The sequence below is a fragment of the Bubalus bubalis genome, chromosome 14, assembly GCF_019923935.1.
Source record: "Bubalus bubalis isolate 160015118507 breed Murrah chromosome 14, NDDB_SH_1, whole genome shotgun sequence".
In the NCBI taxonomy this organism is placed as follows: domain Eukaryota; kingdom Metazoa; phylum Chordata; class Mammalia; order Artiodactyla; family Bovidae; genus Bubalus; species Bubalus bubalis.
This window is the reverse complement of record NC_059170.1, coordinates 31,619,687-31,632,954: the sequence shown is the minus strand read 5'-3', so window position 1 is coordinate 31,632,954 and position 13,268 is coordinate 31,619,687. Positions and strand designations below refer to the sequence as shown.

General features: G+C 48.9%; 1 protein-coding gene across 6 annotated transcripts in view; it reads left to right on the top strand.

The window, feature by feature from the left end:
• The window catches only part of UBOX5 (U-box domain containing 5), a 46,780-nt gene extending 40,564 nt beyond the window's left edge, over window positions 1–6,216 (top strand). For 5 of the 6 annotated variants that reach the window (XM_025263968.3, XM_044927880.2, XM_025263967.3 and 2 more), the window contains 2 exons: window positions 2,900–3,061; window positions 5,479–6,216. In XM_025263968.3, the coding sequence (XP_025119753.1) occupies window positions 2,900–3,061; window positions 5,479–5,687 (371 nt within the window). In that variant the 3' untranslated portion in view covers window positions 5,688–6,216. The remainder of the gene's footprint in view (window positions 1–2,899; window positions 3,062–5,478) is intronic. The other variant, XM_025263969.3, reaches the window with a different exon arrangement.
• The last annotated feature ends 7,052 nt before the right edge of the window (window positions 6,217–13,268 follow it).

Below are 13,268 nucleotides of genomic sequence, written 5' to 3'. Positions count from 1 at the left end.
GTCTTGTAGAAGCTAATCACAGAGTGACATCACTTTTATTGTACTCTGTAGGAAGCAGGTTACTGAATCCAGTTCACACTCAAAGGACATGCGTATCAAGAGGTGGGGTTCACTGGGGGCTTCAGACACTTTCCCACACCAATGATTCCTATTTTATTCATTGTTTTTACCCAAGATTGAATTTTGTCTGATGCCTTTTCAATATCAATAGAGATGATATTATGATTTTTCATCATTAGATCTTTTAATACAGTAAAGTGATTGATTTTGTGCCACATTCTTACTCACATCCTTGTACCTGCTCAGTCAAGTCTGATTCTTTGCAACCCCATGGACTGTAGCCCACCAGGCTCCGCTGTCCATGAAATTTTCCAGGCAAGAATACTGGAGTAGGTTGTGATTTCCTATTCCAAAGGATCTTCCTGACCCAGGGGTCAAACCCACGTCTCCTAAGTCTCCTGCATTGGCCTACGAATTCTTTTCCACTGCGTCACCTAGCTGGAATCAAGATTGCCAGGAGAAATCTTCAACTTCAGATAGGCAAATGATATCACTCTAATGGCAGAAAGTGAAGAACTAAAGAGCCTCTTGATGAGGGTAAAAGAAGAGAGTGAAAAGCTGGCTTAAAACTCAACATTCAAAAAACTAATTTCATGGCATCTGGTTCCATCATTTCATGGCATATTTGTATATCTGTTGAGGGGGAAAAAGTGGAAACATGGCAGATTTTATCTTCTTGGGCTCCAGAATCACTGTGGATGGTGACTGCAGTCACAAAATTAAAAGATGCTTGCTCCTTGGAAGAAAAGCTATGACAAACCTTGACAGCATATTAAAAAGCAGAGACATCACTTTGCTAACAAAGATCCATATAGTCACAGCTATAGTTTTTTCAGTAGTCATGTATGGATGTGAGGGTTGGACCATAAAGAAAGCTGAGTGCCGAGGAATTGATGCTTTCAAATTGTAATGCTGGAGAAGACTTTTTCGAATCCCTTGGACAGCAAGGAGATTAAAGCAGTCAATCCTAAAGGAAATCAACCCTGAATATTCACTGGAAGGACTGAGGCTGAAGCTGAAACTCCAATCCTTTGGCCTGATGCAAAGAGCCAACTCATTGGAAAAGACCCTGATGTTGGGAAAGATTGAGGGCAGGAGAAGAGGGCAACAGAGGATGAGATGGTTGGATGGCATCACCAACTCAATGGACTTAAGTTTGAGCAAACTCTGGGAGATAACGAAGGACAGGGAAACCTGGCGTGCTGCAGTCCATGGGGTCACAAAGAGTTGGACACAATTTAGCGACTGAACAACAACGATAATGCAGTAAAGTATACTAGTAGGCTTCTTAATATTGAACTATTATTATATTCCTGTAAGAAATTTCATTTGTTCATGCTTCTTTTAGTGTACTTCTTGGTTCTATTTGCTAGTGTTTTTATTTAGGCTTTTTGCATTCATGAATGAAATTGAACTGCAGTTGGGTGTGTGTGTGCACAAGTGCACACCATCTTTGGTCAGGTTTTGGTTTCGATGATTTGTTCCATAAGAATTAGGAAATTCTCCTTTTCTAAACTCTGGAACAACTTAATAGTTTTAGAATCATTTACACTTTGCATGTTGGTAAAATTCCCCTATGATTGTCAGTGCTTGGTGCTTTTGGAGAAAGCTCTAACTTTTTTTTTTCCTTAGGAAAACTAGTCTGTTTAGATTTTACCATTCTTTAAAGTTCCTCTCTCAGTCTAAAAGGGTTATGCAGATAGTAACTTAAAGATTACATCTGTGTCTTCTCTGACTTTGAGTGTAAATTTTAGTTAACAAGACCCCCAGAAACTCCTGGAAGCATCTGAGGTGCAGTGGGGCAAGATTGAAAGGTGCTTAGACCTTGATGTTTGTGGAAGTCTCCATTGGTGTTAGCCTCAAGAGATCTGTTGTTGACACAGGAGCACGCTGACTAGTACTCCTTCAAGGCTGCAGGCTGATATCCTATATCTTACATACTATAGAACAAACATTCCACTCCCTACTTTGGGGTACTTTTAGCGTACCACTTTGGGGAATCCTGCTATCTGGCAAATCTCTGGGTTCTTTTTTGGGCAGCTGTCCCCATCCCCTGCTACCTTCACCCTTAGCCCATATCCAGAGAAGGCCCTCTTGATAGTGAAATGGGTAGAGAGGTCTTCATTATTCCACTCGGTAATAACTGCTTTGCTTTACCTAAGGAGGCGAGAAGATTGGAACACCGAGAGACTGCAGGCCAGTGGCCCTGCCCTGCAGAGCTGAGGAAGTAGCAGATGGGAACAAGTAAACTAAGGCTGTTGAGGAGGGAGTGGGGGCAAGGAGCAGAGTTACAGGGCTGGGCATTTGCTTACCCCAGTTATTCCTTGGCAGGTAGGGACGCTTCAGAAAGTAGGGTGCAGTTCTGCAGAGGAGCCACTAGGTGGCCCAGGCCTGCCCAGTAATTTGTACAGGAGGAGGAAAGCTGGCAGAGAGCCCAGGAATCCTGAAAGCAATGTGAGATGGGTAAGAACTGCCAGAAACACCAGGGCTTTACCTCCTGGTATCCTGTTATCACAGTCTATTAGTGGAAACTAGGGAGGACTTTATGTTTGTGTCTATTTGAAGTTAAAAGTACCATTCTGTGGGACTTCGCTGGCAGTCTAATGGTTAGGACTCCACACTTGCACTGCAGGGCTCACATGTTCTATCCCTGGTCGAGGAACTGAGATCCCTCATGCTGTGTGGCTTGGCCAAAGACAAATAAATACATAAATAAATAAAATGAGAATGTTTAAAAAAGAAGAAACACTAATTTGTGGTCTTCAGAGGACTTTGTGTTTTGGTTTTCTCTTTTGCCAGAACTCTTTCTGGATATTATGGTCTGTGTATCTCTTAACAGGCCCAGTGTCCCATGAGCAAAAACTGTCACAAAGCTTGGAAATTGCCTTGACATCAACCCTTGGCTCCATGCCCTCCTTCACAGCCCGGCTGACCAGGGGTCAGCTCCAGCACCTCAGCACAAGAGGGAGCAGTACTTCCTGGAGGCCCAGCACCAGCTCAGGTAAGTGGGGCCCTGTCCATCTCCTCAGACTCTTGAACAGAGTGTTGGGCCATGCCTCTGGGATTCTGTGGACCTCCAAAACCAGGCTCCCCTAGTTCCAACAGCCAGGCCATTCCTTTTCTAGGGGGAATTGAGGGGTTGCCTATGAGTGTAACTCTTCACAGGAAAGGCTTTATTTAATTCTTTAATTCTGTGGTGTTGGGGCTTGGTGATTTTGGTAAGATCTAATGTTAATTACTCTGTCCTGAGGACATTTGTTTGTTTCTCCCTTTTTGCCTTTTTTTTTTTAATGTAATCTGTCTCCCATCTGACATCTGTGGTACTTTATGTAAATGTGGAGAGTGATTTGTAGTTGAGTATGTCGTCTTCATCCCTCCCTATTAACCAGCATCCTAGAACAGTGGTAGCTTACTGATTCAAGTTTTGCCTAAAATGAACTTGGGACCACAATGGACGATAGACTCAGTCAGGATACAAAGCAAGAGAACCTGGGGCATTTTTTACAAGGTGAAATCTGGTGGGGCTAATGATAAGGTGTACACTTTGTTCCTCTTGCCTGTCTAAACTGAGTCTGTTCTCATTGCCTGGATCCCAGGCCAATTTACCTTTTCTGCTTCTTGTCCCCACCTCCCTGTTTCTCTGATTATGTTTCCATCCTGATCATTCCCACAACCTGTCTCATCCAGGTGGCCAGCAGTTACCATGACCACAGATTCGATGGTCACTTACCTTCTTGGCAGCATTTATTGTGGCTAACCTCTCCCTCCTTCCTGAAACACCTCCTGTCTTGGTCTTCCAGATGTTATGCTCTTTTTCTCCAATTTTCAACAGTGTCTCTTCAGTTTCCAATGCTGATTCTTTCTTCTCTTCCAGACTGTGGTCTTGGACTCTCTTCGCTATACTCTCTATCACTCAAGCAAGAGCCCGCTTGGCCAGTGACTGCCCATGTTCACGTATAGCTCCTACCTCTTCTTGGAAATCAGACCCTGACCTCCCTTACAGCTACTTGGCACCCCTATAGGGGAAACTCATGGATATCTTAAGTGAATTTCTAACTCAGAACTGCAGGCGCCTCCAAAGATTGTCCTCCAAAGCACCCCCATCATCCAATCACTGGTAAAGAGCAAGCGTCTTCTACCCCGTGGTCAAGCCCATAACATGGGAGGTCATCCTTGGTTTCCGTCAACATTCCTGACATTCTGTTCACCATCAAGTCCTTTTTACACTCCTCCAAAGTAGATCTCGGGGAGGTCCTCTCTGCTCCATCACTCTTGCTGCCACCTTGGCCCTGGCTCCTGTACTGCTCCCCTAGATTCCTGTAGCAGCCTCTGCTGCTCCTCCTCAGTCACCCTTACTCTGCCCGTCCTCTTCACAGGAGCCTTCAGGATCTTCTTATAATGTCAGCCAGGTCATGGTATTCCACTTCTTAGAATTCTTCCAAGATATCCTGTTGAACTTGGAATAAAGTAGAAATTGCTGCCTGTGAGGTCTTGCATGTTCTTCTGCCATACTCTCGAAGCCGCACGCTTTCGCATCACACCTCTGTCTTTTCTGGTTCTTTAATGGACCAGCCTCTCTTTGTACATGGTGTCTCTTTCACCTCATGCATGGCTGGCTCCCTTTCATTCTTATGGCTCTTCACCCAAGAGGCCATCCTTGCCCTCTCCAGGTGGGTGTGGATTGATGGAGAGAGAGCAGCAAGCCTAGGCAAGGGCCATGAGAGAAGGAAGAGCGGCAGGTATAGCTTGGGGAGGAGGGGTGGCAGGACCTGCCCACTGTGGCCTTCATTCAGGGAACCTTGTGGGAAGCATGAAGGGAAGAGCCTGAAGCACAAGAAGGGGGTTGACGGACGGGTTGGGAGGGGAGCTGCTGGGCTCCAGGGCTCCAGTGATGCAGGGCCAGGTTCAGCAGGCAGGTCTGCCACAGACAGACCCCAGCCCTGCCCCTCTGGTGACCTCCGTTCCCTCTTGACCTGCTCAGCCTGGGTATATCACACCATATTTTGCTTTTTCCTCTGCTTGTCACATCTCACCTTTCTTGCAGTTTATCAGGGTTGTCAGGGTGAGCATGTGCCTTGCTCTGACCTCGGCAGCCTATCCAGGAGAAAGTCCATCTTGCTGGAGAGCCGCAGGCAGGGCCCAGTGCTGCCCAGCAGCCCTCGAAAGCCAGCTTTTCTTGAGCATTCATTGGAGCACTGATGATTGAGAGGAGGCTCCCCAGATTCTCAGGCTCCCTAGAGCCCTCTCCTCCCTGATCAGTCAGGGGTGACCTAGGGAGGGAGGAGGCCAGGCTGCTGCAGGGTGCAGAGTAGAGAAGCTTCTTCTTCTACTCCAGGCACATGCCCTGCCTCCCAGATGGAGTCTGGACTGGGGACCACTTTCCCTAACCCTGGTCTGTTTTCTTCCCTGATTCACCAGAGCAGTCTGGGAGCAGCCTGGGCCCTGAATGCACATCCTGCAAAAGAGTGTTCTCTCCCTACTTCAAAAGGGAGTCTGCGTACCAGCTTCCTTGTGGTCACCTCCTGTGCCGGCCCTGCCTGACCGAGAAGCAGCGCTCCCCGGCCATGACATGCACAGCCTGCCAGCAGCCATTCGCCAGCCAGGACATTCTGCGGGTTCACTTCTGAGTGACCAGCCTCAACCTGAGAAGACCCATCGCTGGGAGGAGCTGAGGAGGAGTGATTGGGGGGTTCAAAGCTCCTGAGGTCTGGCCTGGTCCCAGGCACAGGGTGGGGGGTTGTTCTGCTTTCTCCAGGGCTTTCCCTTTGTCTCCTCCCACAGTGTAGCACATGGGCCTGCAGAGTGAGGGGTGGGGAACGGGCCCTCCACACTCACTCAAGTGGCGATAGGATAGCAAAGCCATAGTTTGGGCCGGGAGGGATGGGGGAGGTGTCCCTGCCCTCCAGTGCCTCCCTGCCAGCACCCCTGCCAGAGCCCAGGGTCTGCTAGAGCCAGCCCCACGCTCTGAGCCACACTCTCTGCACACACGTCTCATCCTCCAAGGTGGATGTGAGTGTGGCTCCAGATCTCAGAGAGCCTCCACCTTCAGTGTCACCCACAGGTGGAGCGCGGCGAGGATCTGTGGAGTGAATGCCTCAGCCCCTCTGACTGGCAAACCACTCTGAGCCTTAATAAAGCGATGGTTGACGTCTGCCATGGACTGCCTCTCGTCTGTGTCGTCATACTCCTGTCCCCCACTGCACCCACACGGAGCGGGACTGTCCCAGGGCAGCCGTGAGCAGTCACTGCAACCCTGCTGGACTGTAATGCGGGTCAGTGACCTGAAGGGACAGGTGCCTCTGATGCAGGAGGGTCTGTGTGGACATGCACGCCGATGGAGAGGGCTGAGCAGCCCCCTCGGCGGGTCACCCTGGCTTAGCTCCGCATTGGCAGAGCTGCACTGCCCTCTGGGTGGGGGGTACCTTTTCTGTGTGGGGCCTATTTCAGAAAAGATACTTGTTTATAGACTGCATCTCTTTTTTTCCATTCAAAATTTTGTTTTATGGAAAATACACATTCTGACAACTGTTTGCTGTGTGGAGTAGGTCCTAGTCATGGGAGAGTTCAGTGAGGAAATCCAGTGTGCTGTTCTCTGTTCCCTTCTGTGCATGCTGGGGAAGGAGGAGCCGAGAAGCGATGCTTCTTATTTTGTATTTGAGATTTCATCACGAGCACCTGTGGACAGGTGTGGGGGGTCTCAAGCCACTCAGGGTCTTGAACTACTAGATCTCCCCAACTCCCACAGGCCTGCTGCCTCCACTTTGCTCTAGGGGGACCCCCAGGGGAGGAGGCCCGCATTCTCAGTAGCTTCTGTGCTTTGCACACAGGGCAGAGAGAACTATACTTCTTAGACTAATGGGGGAAGGAGGAAGCTTATTAAAAATTCCATTCTTGGACTCCATATCTAAGATTCTAGAGAGGTGAGGTTGAGGTTACAGAGTGTGTTTTTAAGGTGTGTATGTCCACAAAGGTGGCTGCAGAGAGGCAATCCCACCTTCCCCTCTGCCTCCCGGTGACACTTCCCTTGACCCCTCACGTGACTCTATGAGTCTCCAGGGTCTGCACTGGTGGGCTTTTGAGGCTCCTGTGTGTCCTTTGGCTTTAAATGTCTGAAACACTCCAGATTCTTTCCTTATCTTCCTCGAGTGCTTGTATTCTAGGAAAAGCTCCACCATTTGTAGCAAAAGCACAGCCTTGGGGAACTAACAGCCTAGTTCTCCAAAAGCAAGTTCACTGCTGAGAGGCCGTCCCTCTGGGGTTTGTCCTGTCTCTCCCAACCTGGGAGCCTGAGGAGGCTCCAGCATGGGTTAGGATTAGGGTTAATTAGGGTTAGGGTTAGGGTTAGGGTTAGGGTTAAAGCGCAGAGTGCCCAGATGAGGGCAGAATTGCCTCCCCTCCTGCAGGGGGCCTGGTGATCTGCATTTTGAACACACTTCTGCTCCCCAGGGACTCGGGGGGGAAACTGGGCCTGGGAGCCCCTGTGATAGACAGCTAGAGACACATCCATATCCTTGGAGATGCATCCATTTGTATCTCAAGGAGTCCCCCAGAATGAAGTGTTCTTTTCTCCACCCTTGCCAGAAACACACTGAGTTTCTCTTCCCCAGAAAATGAGGATACCTTCTCTTGCTGCCAACTAGACTCAAAGGGTAGTTTGTTTCTCACTAGAGCTGGGGCCAGGCACAAAGCGGCTACCAACAATCTCAGGGAGCTGGACTCTACTGACTGAGACCCAGAACTTCAAAGCCTTGATGTGACCCTTCTGCCCTCTTTCCTGACCACAGGTTCTGTGGGGGAACAGTTCCCCTTTCCAGTAGCATTTTCTCAACACAAAGTTCATTTTGAGGACATACAACTGTAGACCCTTTGAGGGCAGGAAACAGCCCCAGTGGCTGGTCTCCAAATCACCCTCAAAAGTGCAGCGTGAGATCTCGCCCCACATCCTGGCATCCTCCTTGAGGGCCCCAGGCCCCAGTCCTTGGCTAGTCTGCCCTCACTCATGCCCGCTCTGCCATTGTCCTCCAGCCCCAAACAGAAGGGAGGGCCACTCACACTCCTGAAGTAGGAGTAGGAAAACCAAATTGCCGAGAAGATGAGCTCTGTACCCAGGGTACTCCACCTCCAGGTGGCGTCTGGGTCCTGGGGCCAGGCGGGCTTCCCCAGCCCCTCTTCAGTCCTGCTTCCTCCCGTGAGTCTCCAGCCTGAGGCTGCTCAGCTGCCGGGTGCTTTTCCATTCCCTGGGAAACAATGCTCCCTGGGTTGCTGTTAAGTAGGTCTACAGACAAAGAGACTGCCCCTGGAGGAAGCTGGCTGCCCGGCTGCCAGGCTCCTGCTTACCTCCCACCTGCAGTATTGTGATGCTGGGCAGGCTGCTGCTGTGCTGGCCCCTTCTCCAGCCTCTCTCCAGCCTCACCAGCCTGCCTGGCCTCAGTCCACCTACACAGGCAGGCTCTTTCCTTCCAATTCTAGGTTGGGAATTGGCCGAAGAGGCACTGGCCGGTAGAGTGGCTATATAAATTAATTAAAAATAAATTTAAAAAGTCACACCAGCCATATTTGAAGTACTTAATAGTCACATGTGCTAGCAGCACCCTGTTGGACAGCGCAGAAACCAACATTCCACCCACCATCAGAGAAAGTTCTATTGTACATTGCTGGGCCGGAGTAGAAACTTGGTGAGAATGGCCCTTGGTGTTCCCTTAACACTTAGGAATCTGCCTCCTGGTCAATAAGGAACATGGGGTGTAGAGCTTTGAATGGAGAGCAGGACAGTGGGGTGGGGAATCAGGTATGCCTGAACCTTCCCTACCACCCCACCCCCAGATCTGGCAGAGGCCATAACCCCAGGCTCCTCTGGGCTGTAATGTGCTCCCTCCTTTACAAAGAGATGCTGTGGCCCCGACCCGTGACAAGATCTCCAGAGTGACACAGGGAGGAGGTGAGGAGGAAGAAGGATGAGACAGCCACGTGGCAGTTAGCAGAGGTTTTCCATTAAGGTTTGCATCAGTAACAAGATAATGCTACCCATAGCTGTATTACTGAAAGATAACCACTCAAACAAGGCTCTCCTGGCTCTTTCCCTTCCACTATTTTTCTATAAGGAAAAAGATGCACATGTATATACTGTGTGGTTCTGTTGTCTGTTTTCTCCCCTAACGTTGTGTAATGGACATTTGCCCTTGTCATACACACTTTTCTTTTTGTTGTTGTTGTTGCATTGAGTCTTTGTTGCTATGTGTCAGCTTTCTCTAGTTGTGGTTCATGGGCTTCTCACTGCAGTGGTTTCTCCTGTTGCAGAGCACAGGCTCTAAGCACATCGGCTTCGGTAGTTTCAGCACACAGGCTCAGTGCAGCTCTAGGGCCCTAGAGCTCGGGCTCTGTAGTTGTGGCACACATGCCCCGTGGCATGTGGAATCTTCCTGGACCAGGGATCGAACCCATGTCCCCTGCACTGGCAGGCAGATTCCTATCCACTGCACTACTATTCTTATTATAAAGATCATTTTGAAGAACAGGCCAGAATAATGAAAAAAAAAAAAAAACCTTTAAAATGAACAGTTTGAGTTGGGGGTTGGGAAAACTAAAGAATATACAGACAAACCAATGAAACATTAAAAAAAAAAAATCCAGAAACAGGCTCAACTGCATCTGGAAATTGAGGGGGGTGGGTATCTTTCAGTAGGTGGTGCCAGAGTCACTGGAAGAAGGAAATCATCTAAGAATTAGAAGAAAATGGAAAATGAGGAAATTCCTATAAACCTGAAAATGAGAAAAACTCCTGATTTCAGAATCCATATATAGTAAGGGGAAAGACTGATAAATCTGACTACATAAAAAAACAACATATATAGAAAAAGAAATCCACTATTAGAAAAGTAAGAACATAAATTACAAGCTAGACCAATATATAGCTTCTAAATATAAGAAAGACACACAAAGAAATGCAAATGGCCTTTTAAGCATGTCAAAGATGCTCAACCTTGCTCATAATATGATGAAATTTTTAGAAAAGACTGAAATACCTTGTTTGGTAGATTAACACAAATCTCAAAATTTGACCACAATCTGCTATTGAGGCTGTGGGAATGCAAGCAGTAGTCAAGGGAATGTGAGAGGCTGTGATAATGGAGGGAAATATCTAACAAAGCTACAAACACATGATCCCTCTGACCCGCCATCCCACCTATAGGATTCCAGCCCAAAGATTCCTTGGCAAAAAATGAAGAGAGCAATTCCAGCCCCATCCACAGGCAGCCTGAGCAGCCAGGACTGATCCCTGTGGGCTTAGAGCCACATTCCCCCTGTGGGAGGGGACAGCAGTTCCAGAAGGTAGGCCCAGGAACAAGTGGTTTATACACACAGGATTCTGCATGTGTTCTCTAAGAGGTTACAGAGACTGTGAAGCCCACCCACGTATGAAAACAAACAAACAAAAGACCTTTGCCTTCAAAAGTCTTTTAGAAAGTTCTATTATTAAGCACACCTGTTCTGGGCATCATGCTAAGTGCTTCATATGTATTATCTCATTTAATCCTCACAACTCTCCATAGAAGGAGGAAGCTGAGGCCTAGTTCCATGAAGAACTCATCTCATTGACTCTAAGGTCACCAACCCAACCCCTGTGATGTTCTGTAGGTAGTAGAGCCTGGGAAAGAGCAGACTCAGGTGCCCTCTACAGAAGTGGCCTGGATATTGTCAGCACAGAGCCTCTAAGGATCCCTCCATTGAATGGGAACCTGGTGCAAGGCACAGGGGCACCGCCAGCATCGAGCTGGTGGGAGACCATCCAACTCCACAGCCTATAGAAACCTATCCACTTTGGCCCAAGTTCATCACGAGACCCAGAACTAAAGGCATAAAAAAGTATGGAATAACCACTCATGACCAAGCTACAGCACAGCTTTTGAAAATTCAAAAATATTACACCTCTAGGCCCAAAAATAAGAGAATTCCCCTCCCGTCCCCATAAAGTCTTAGCAGCATTAAATTCATGTAAATGGATACATCTCCTGATTGAAATGTTAATGGAAAAGTACAGATACTGAAAGAGGAAGGTGTGGGAAGAAGCAAGGAGACAGATGGGAGAGAGGTTTAGGAATGGTCTCTAGCTTGCTTTGCCAAGCACAGTGGGTGCTAGGATCCTGAGATGGGGCTGCCATGGTATAGACAGCCGCTCCAGTTGTGTGATGTATGTGGCTGGACGAGATCCAGTTTAAAAGAGAAACTGGGTGATTGGGAACCAGTAATCAATGTAACCTACGTGGTCCTGGTGGGTGGGCAGGCATAAGGGATGGACAAACTGGGGGACAGTCCTGGGAAAATAGCAGTAAGCAGAGGTGGGAGCAGGGACACCCTCTGACTGATACCCTCTAAACTGGTAAGAGGAACTGGGTTTGAAAAGAGAGGGGCTAGAGAATCAGCATGGGGGAGGCAGAGACACAGGCTAGCCTTCCCTTCCCATGATTCCTCCGAGTCTCCCCTCGGGCCCAGGCCCAGACATCAACCGTGACTCAGCTGATGAAATGCAACCCCATGGCTCATTAATTAGGAAGTCTGTAATTAGCCTGTCTCAGAGACCAGGATCCCCCAGAGAGAGCCCCTCTCACCTGCCTTCCTCTCCCTCCCACCCCAAGAATGAGATCAGGCTTGAGGGGATCTGGCCCCTGGGAACAAGGAGCAGGAGAGGAAGCATGAACACGGGGGAAAATGAGATGCCGGGGCACGCGTTTCTGTGCCAGGCAGCCTCGGCAGATTGACCTTCTATAATGAGACGACGGAAATGATGGTGTCTCAGCTCCTGAAAGCTTCCTCCACTCAAGAAACCCCTGGGCAGGTTTGGATGGCCTAGCTGGATCTGTTCAAGCTTGGTCTGTTTGAGGCCTGAAAGCCATGGCCCACGAGGCTTGGTCTGGAGCAAAAATATAGATTCAGTTGCCAAAATGCGGTTTCACATGATGTGTGATGCCAGTCAGCAACTCTTCTTCAAATCCCCCTGTTATCCTCCCCTCTCCCTCCTGCAGAACTGTGTGCATGCTCCCACACCTCGTTTCAGTGCTTCCTGGAAAGGTCTATTCCAGTCCGTAGTCTCCAGACTTGCCTCCTGACTTCACACCACTGGATGATTTCAAATGATGGGTTGCCAATTATTCAGCACTCCTCCCACCCAAAGGAGCTCTTTGTTCCTTCTCTTGACGCTGTGGACAGGCTTGTGGCTGCTTCAGCCCATGGAATGTGGCAGCAGTGACCCTACATGATTTCTAAGGCTGTCACTCTGCTTTGTTTGCTGAAACACTCACGCTTGAAGCCTTGAGCCACCAAGCAAAAAGTCCAACTGTCCCAAGGCTACCAGGCATGAGAAGCCACACAGAGAGGCCATAGGCAAGCAGGCATTCCAGTCTGTAGTCCCAACCTAGCCCAGCCTCTGAGTCATCTCAGCCCAGGCATGTCCATGAAGGAGTCTCCAGATGAATCCAGCCCCAAACCATTCATTCTTTCCAGTGGGGACACCACACATTGTGGGCAGAGAAAAGGTGTCCTTGCCGTGCCCTACTGGGACTCCTGACCTTCAGAATCCACAAGCATAATGAAATGGTGGTCATCTGGAGCACTGCGTCATGCATGCAGTTACACAGCAGCAGGAACCGGAACAACCACAACATCCTAGACAATCGCTGCAGAGGGAGCTGGGGAAGAAGGGGGAGAGCCCGGGGGACAAAGCCAGAGTCCTCTTAGCAGAGAGGGGAGGGGAAAGCCTGAAAACGTTCCTGTGCTAATACTTTGTACTTGACCATGGGAACCAGTGCAGACGGAGGACTGTGACACCCCTGGGCTGGCTGGCACACTGGATCGGCCATTTGCTGAAGAGCCAGTGTAGGGCCAGACACAGGGTCCAGGGGACACACCGATGGAAGGAACACTGTCTAGCGGGGAAGAGAGACGGTGAAACTCATGATTAAGGGATGTCTCTGCAGGGCAACACACAGACCTACAAGAAGGTCAAGGGTGGAGCAGATGGGACTCTGGTACCCATTTCAGAAAAATGTCTCAGTGGATTTTGAGGGATGGCCTCCATTGACGTGTCATAATAGCATCCTAATTTTGTGGGTTTTTTTAATATTTATTTAATATTTATTTGGCTGTGGCAGGTCTTAGTTGTGGCACTCAGGAGCTCCGTTGTGGCATACAGTATCTAGTTCCCTGGGACCAGG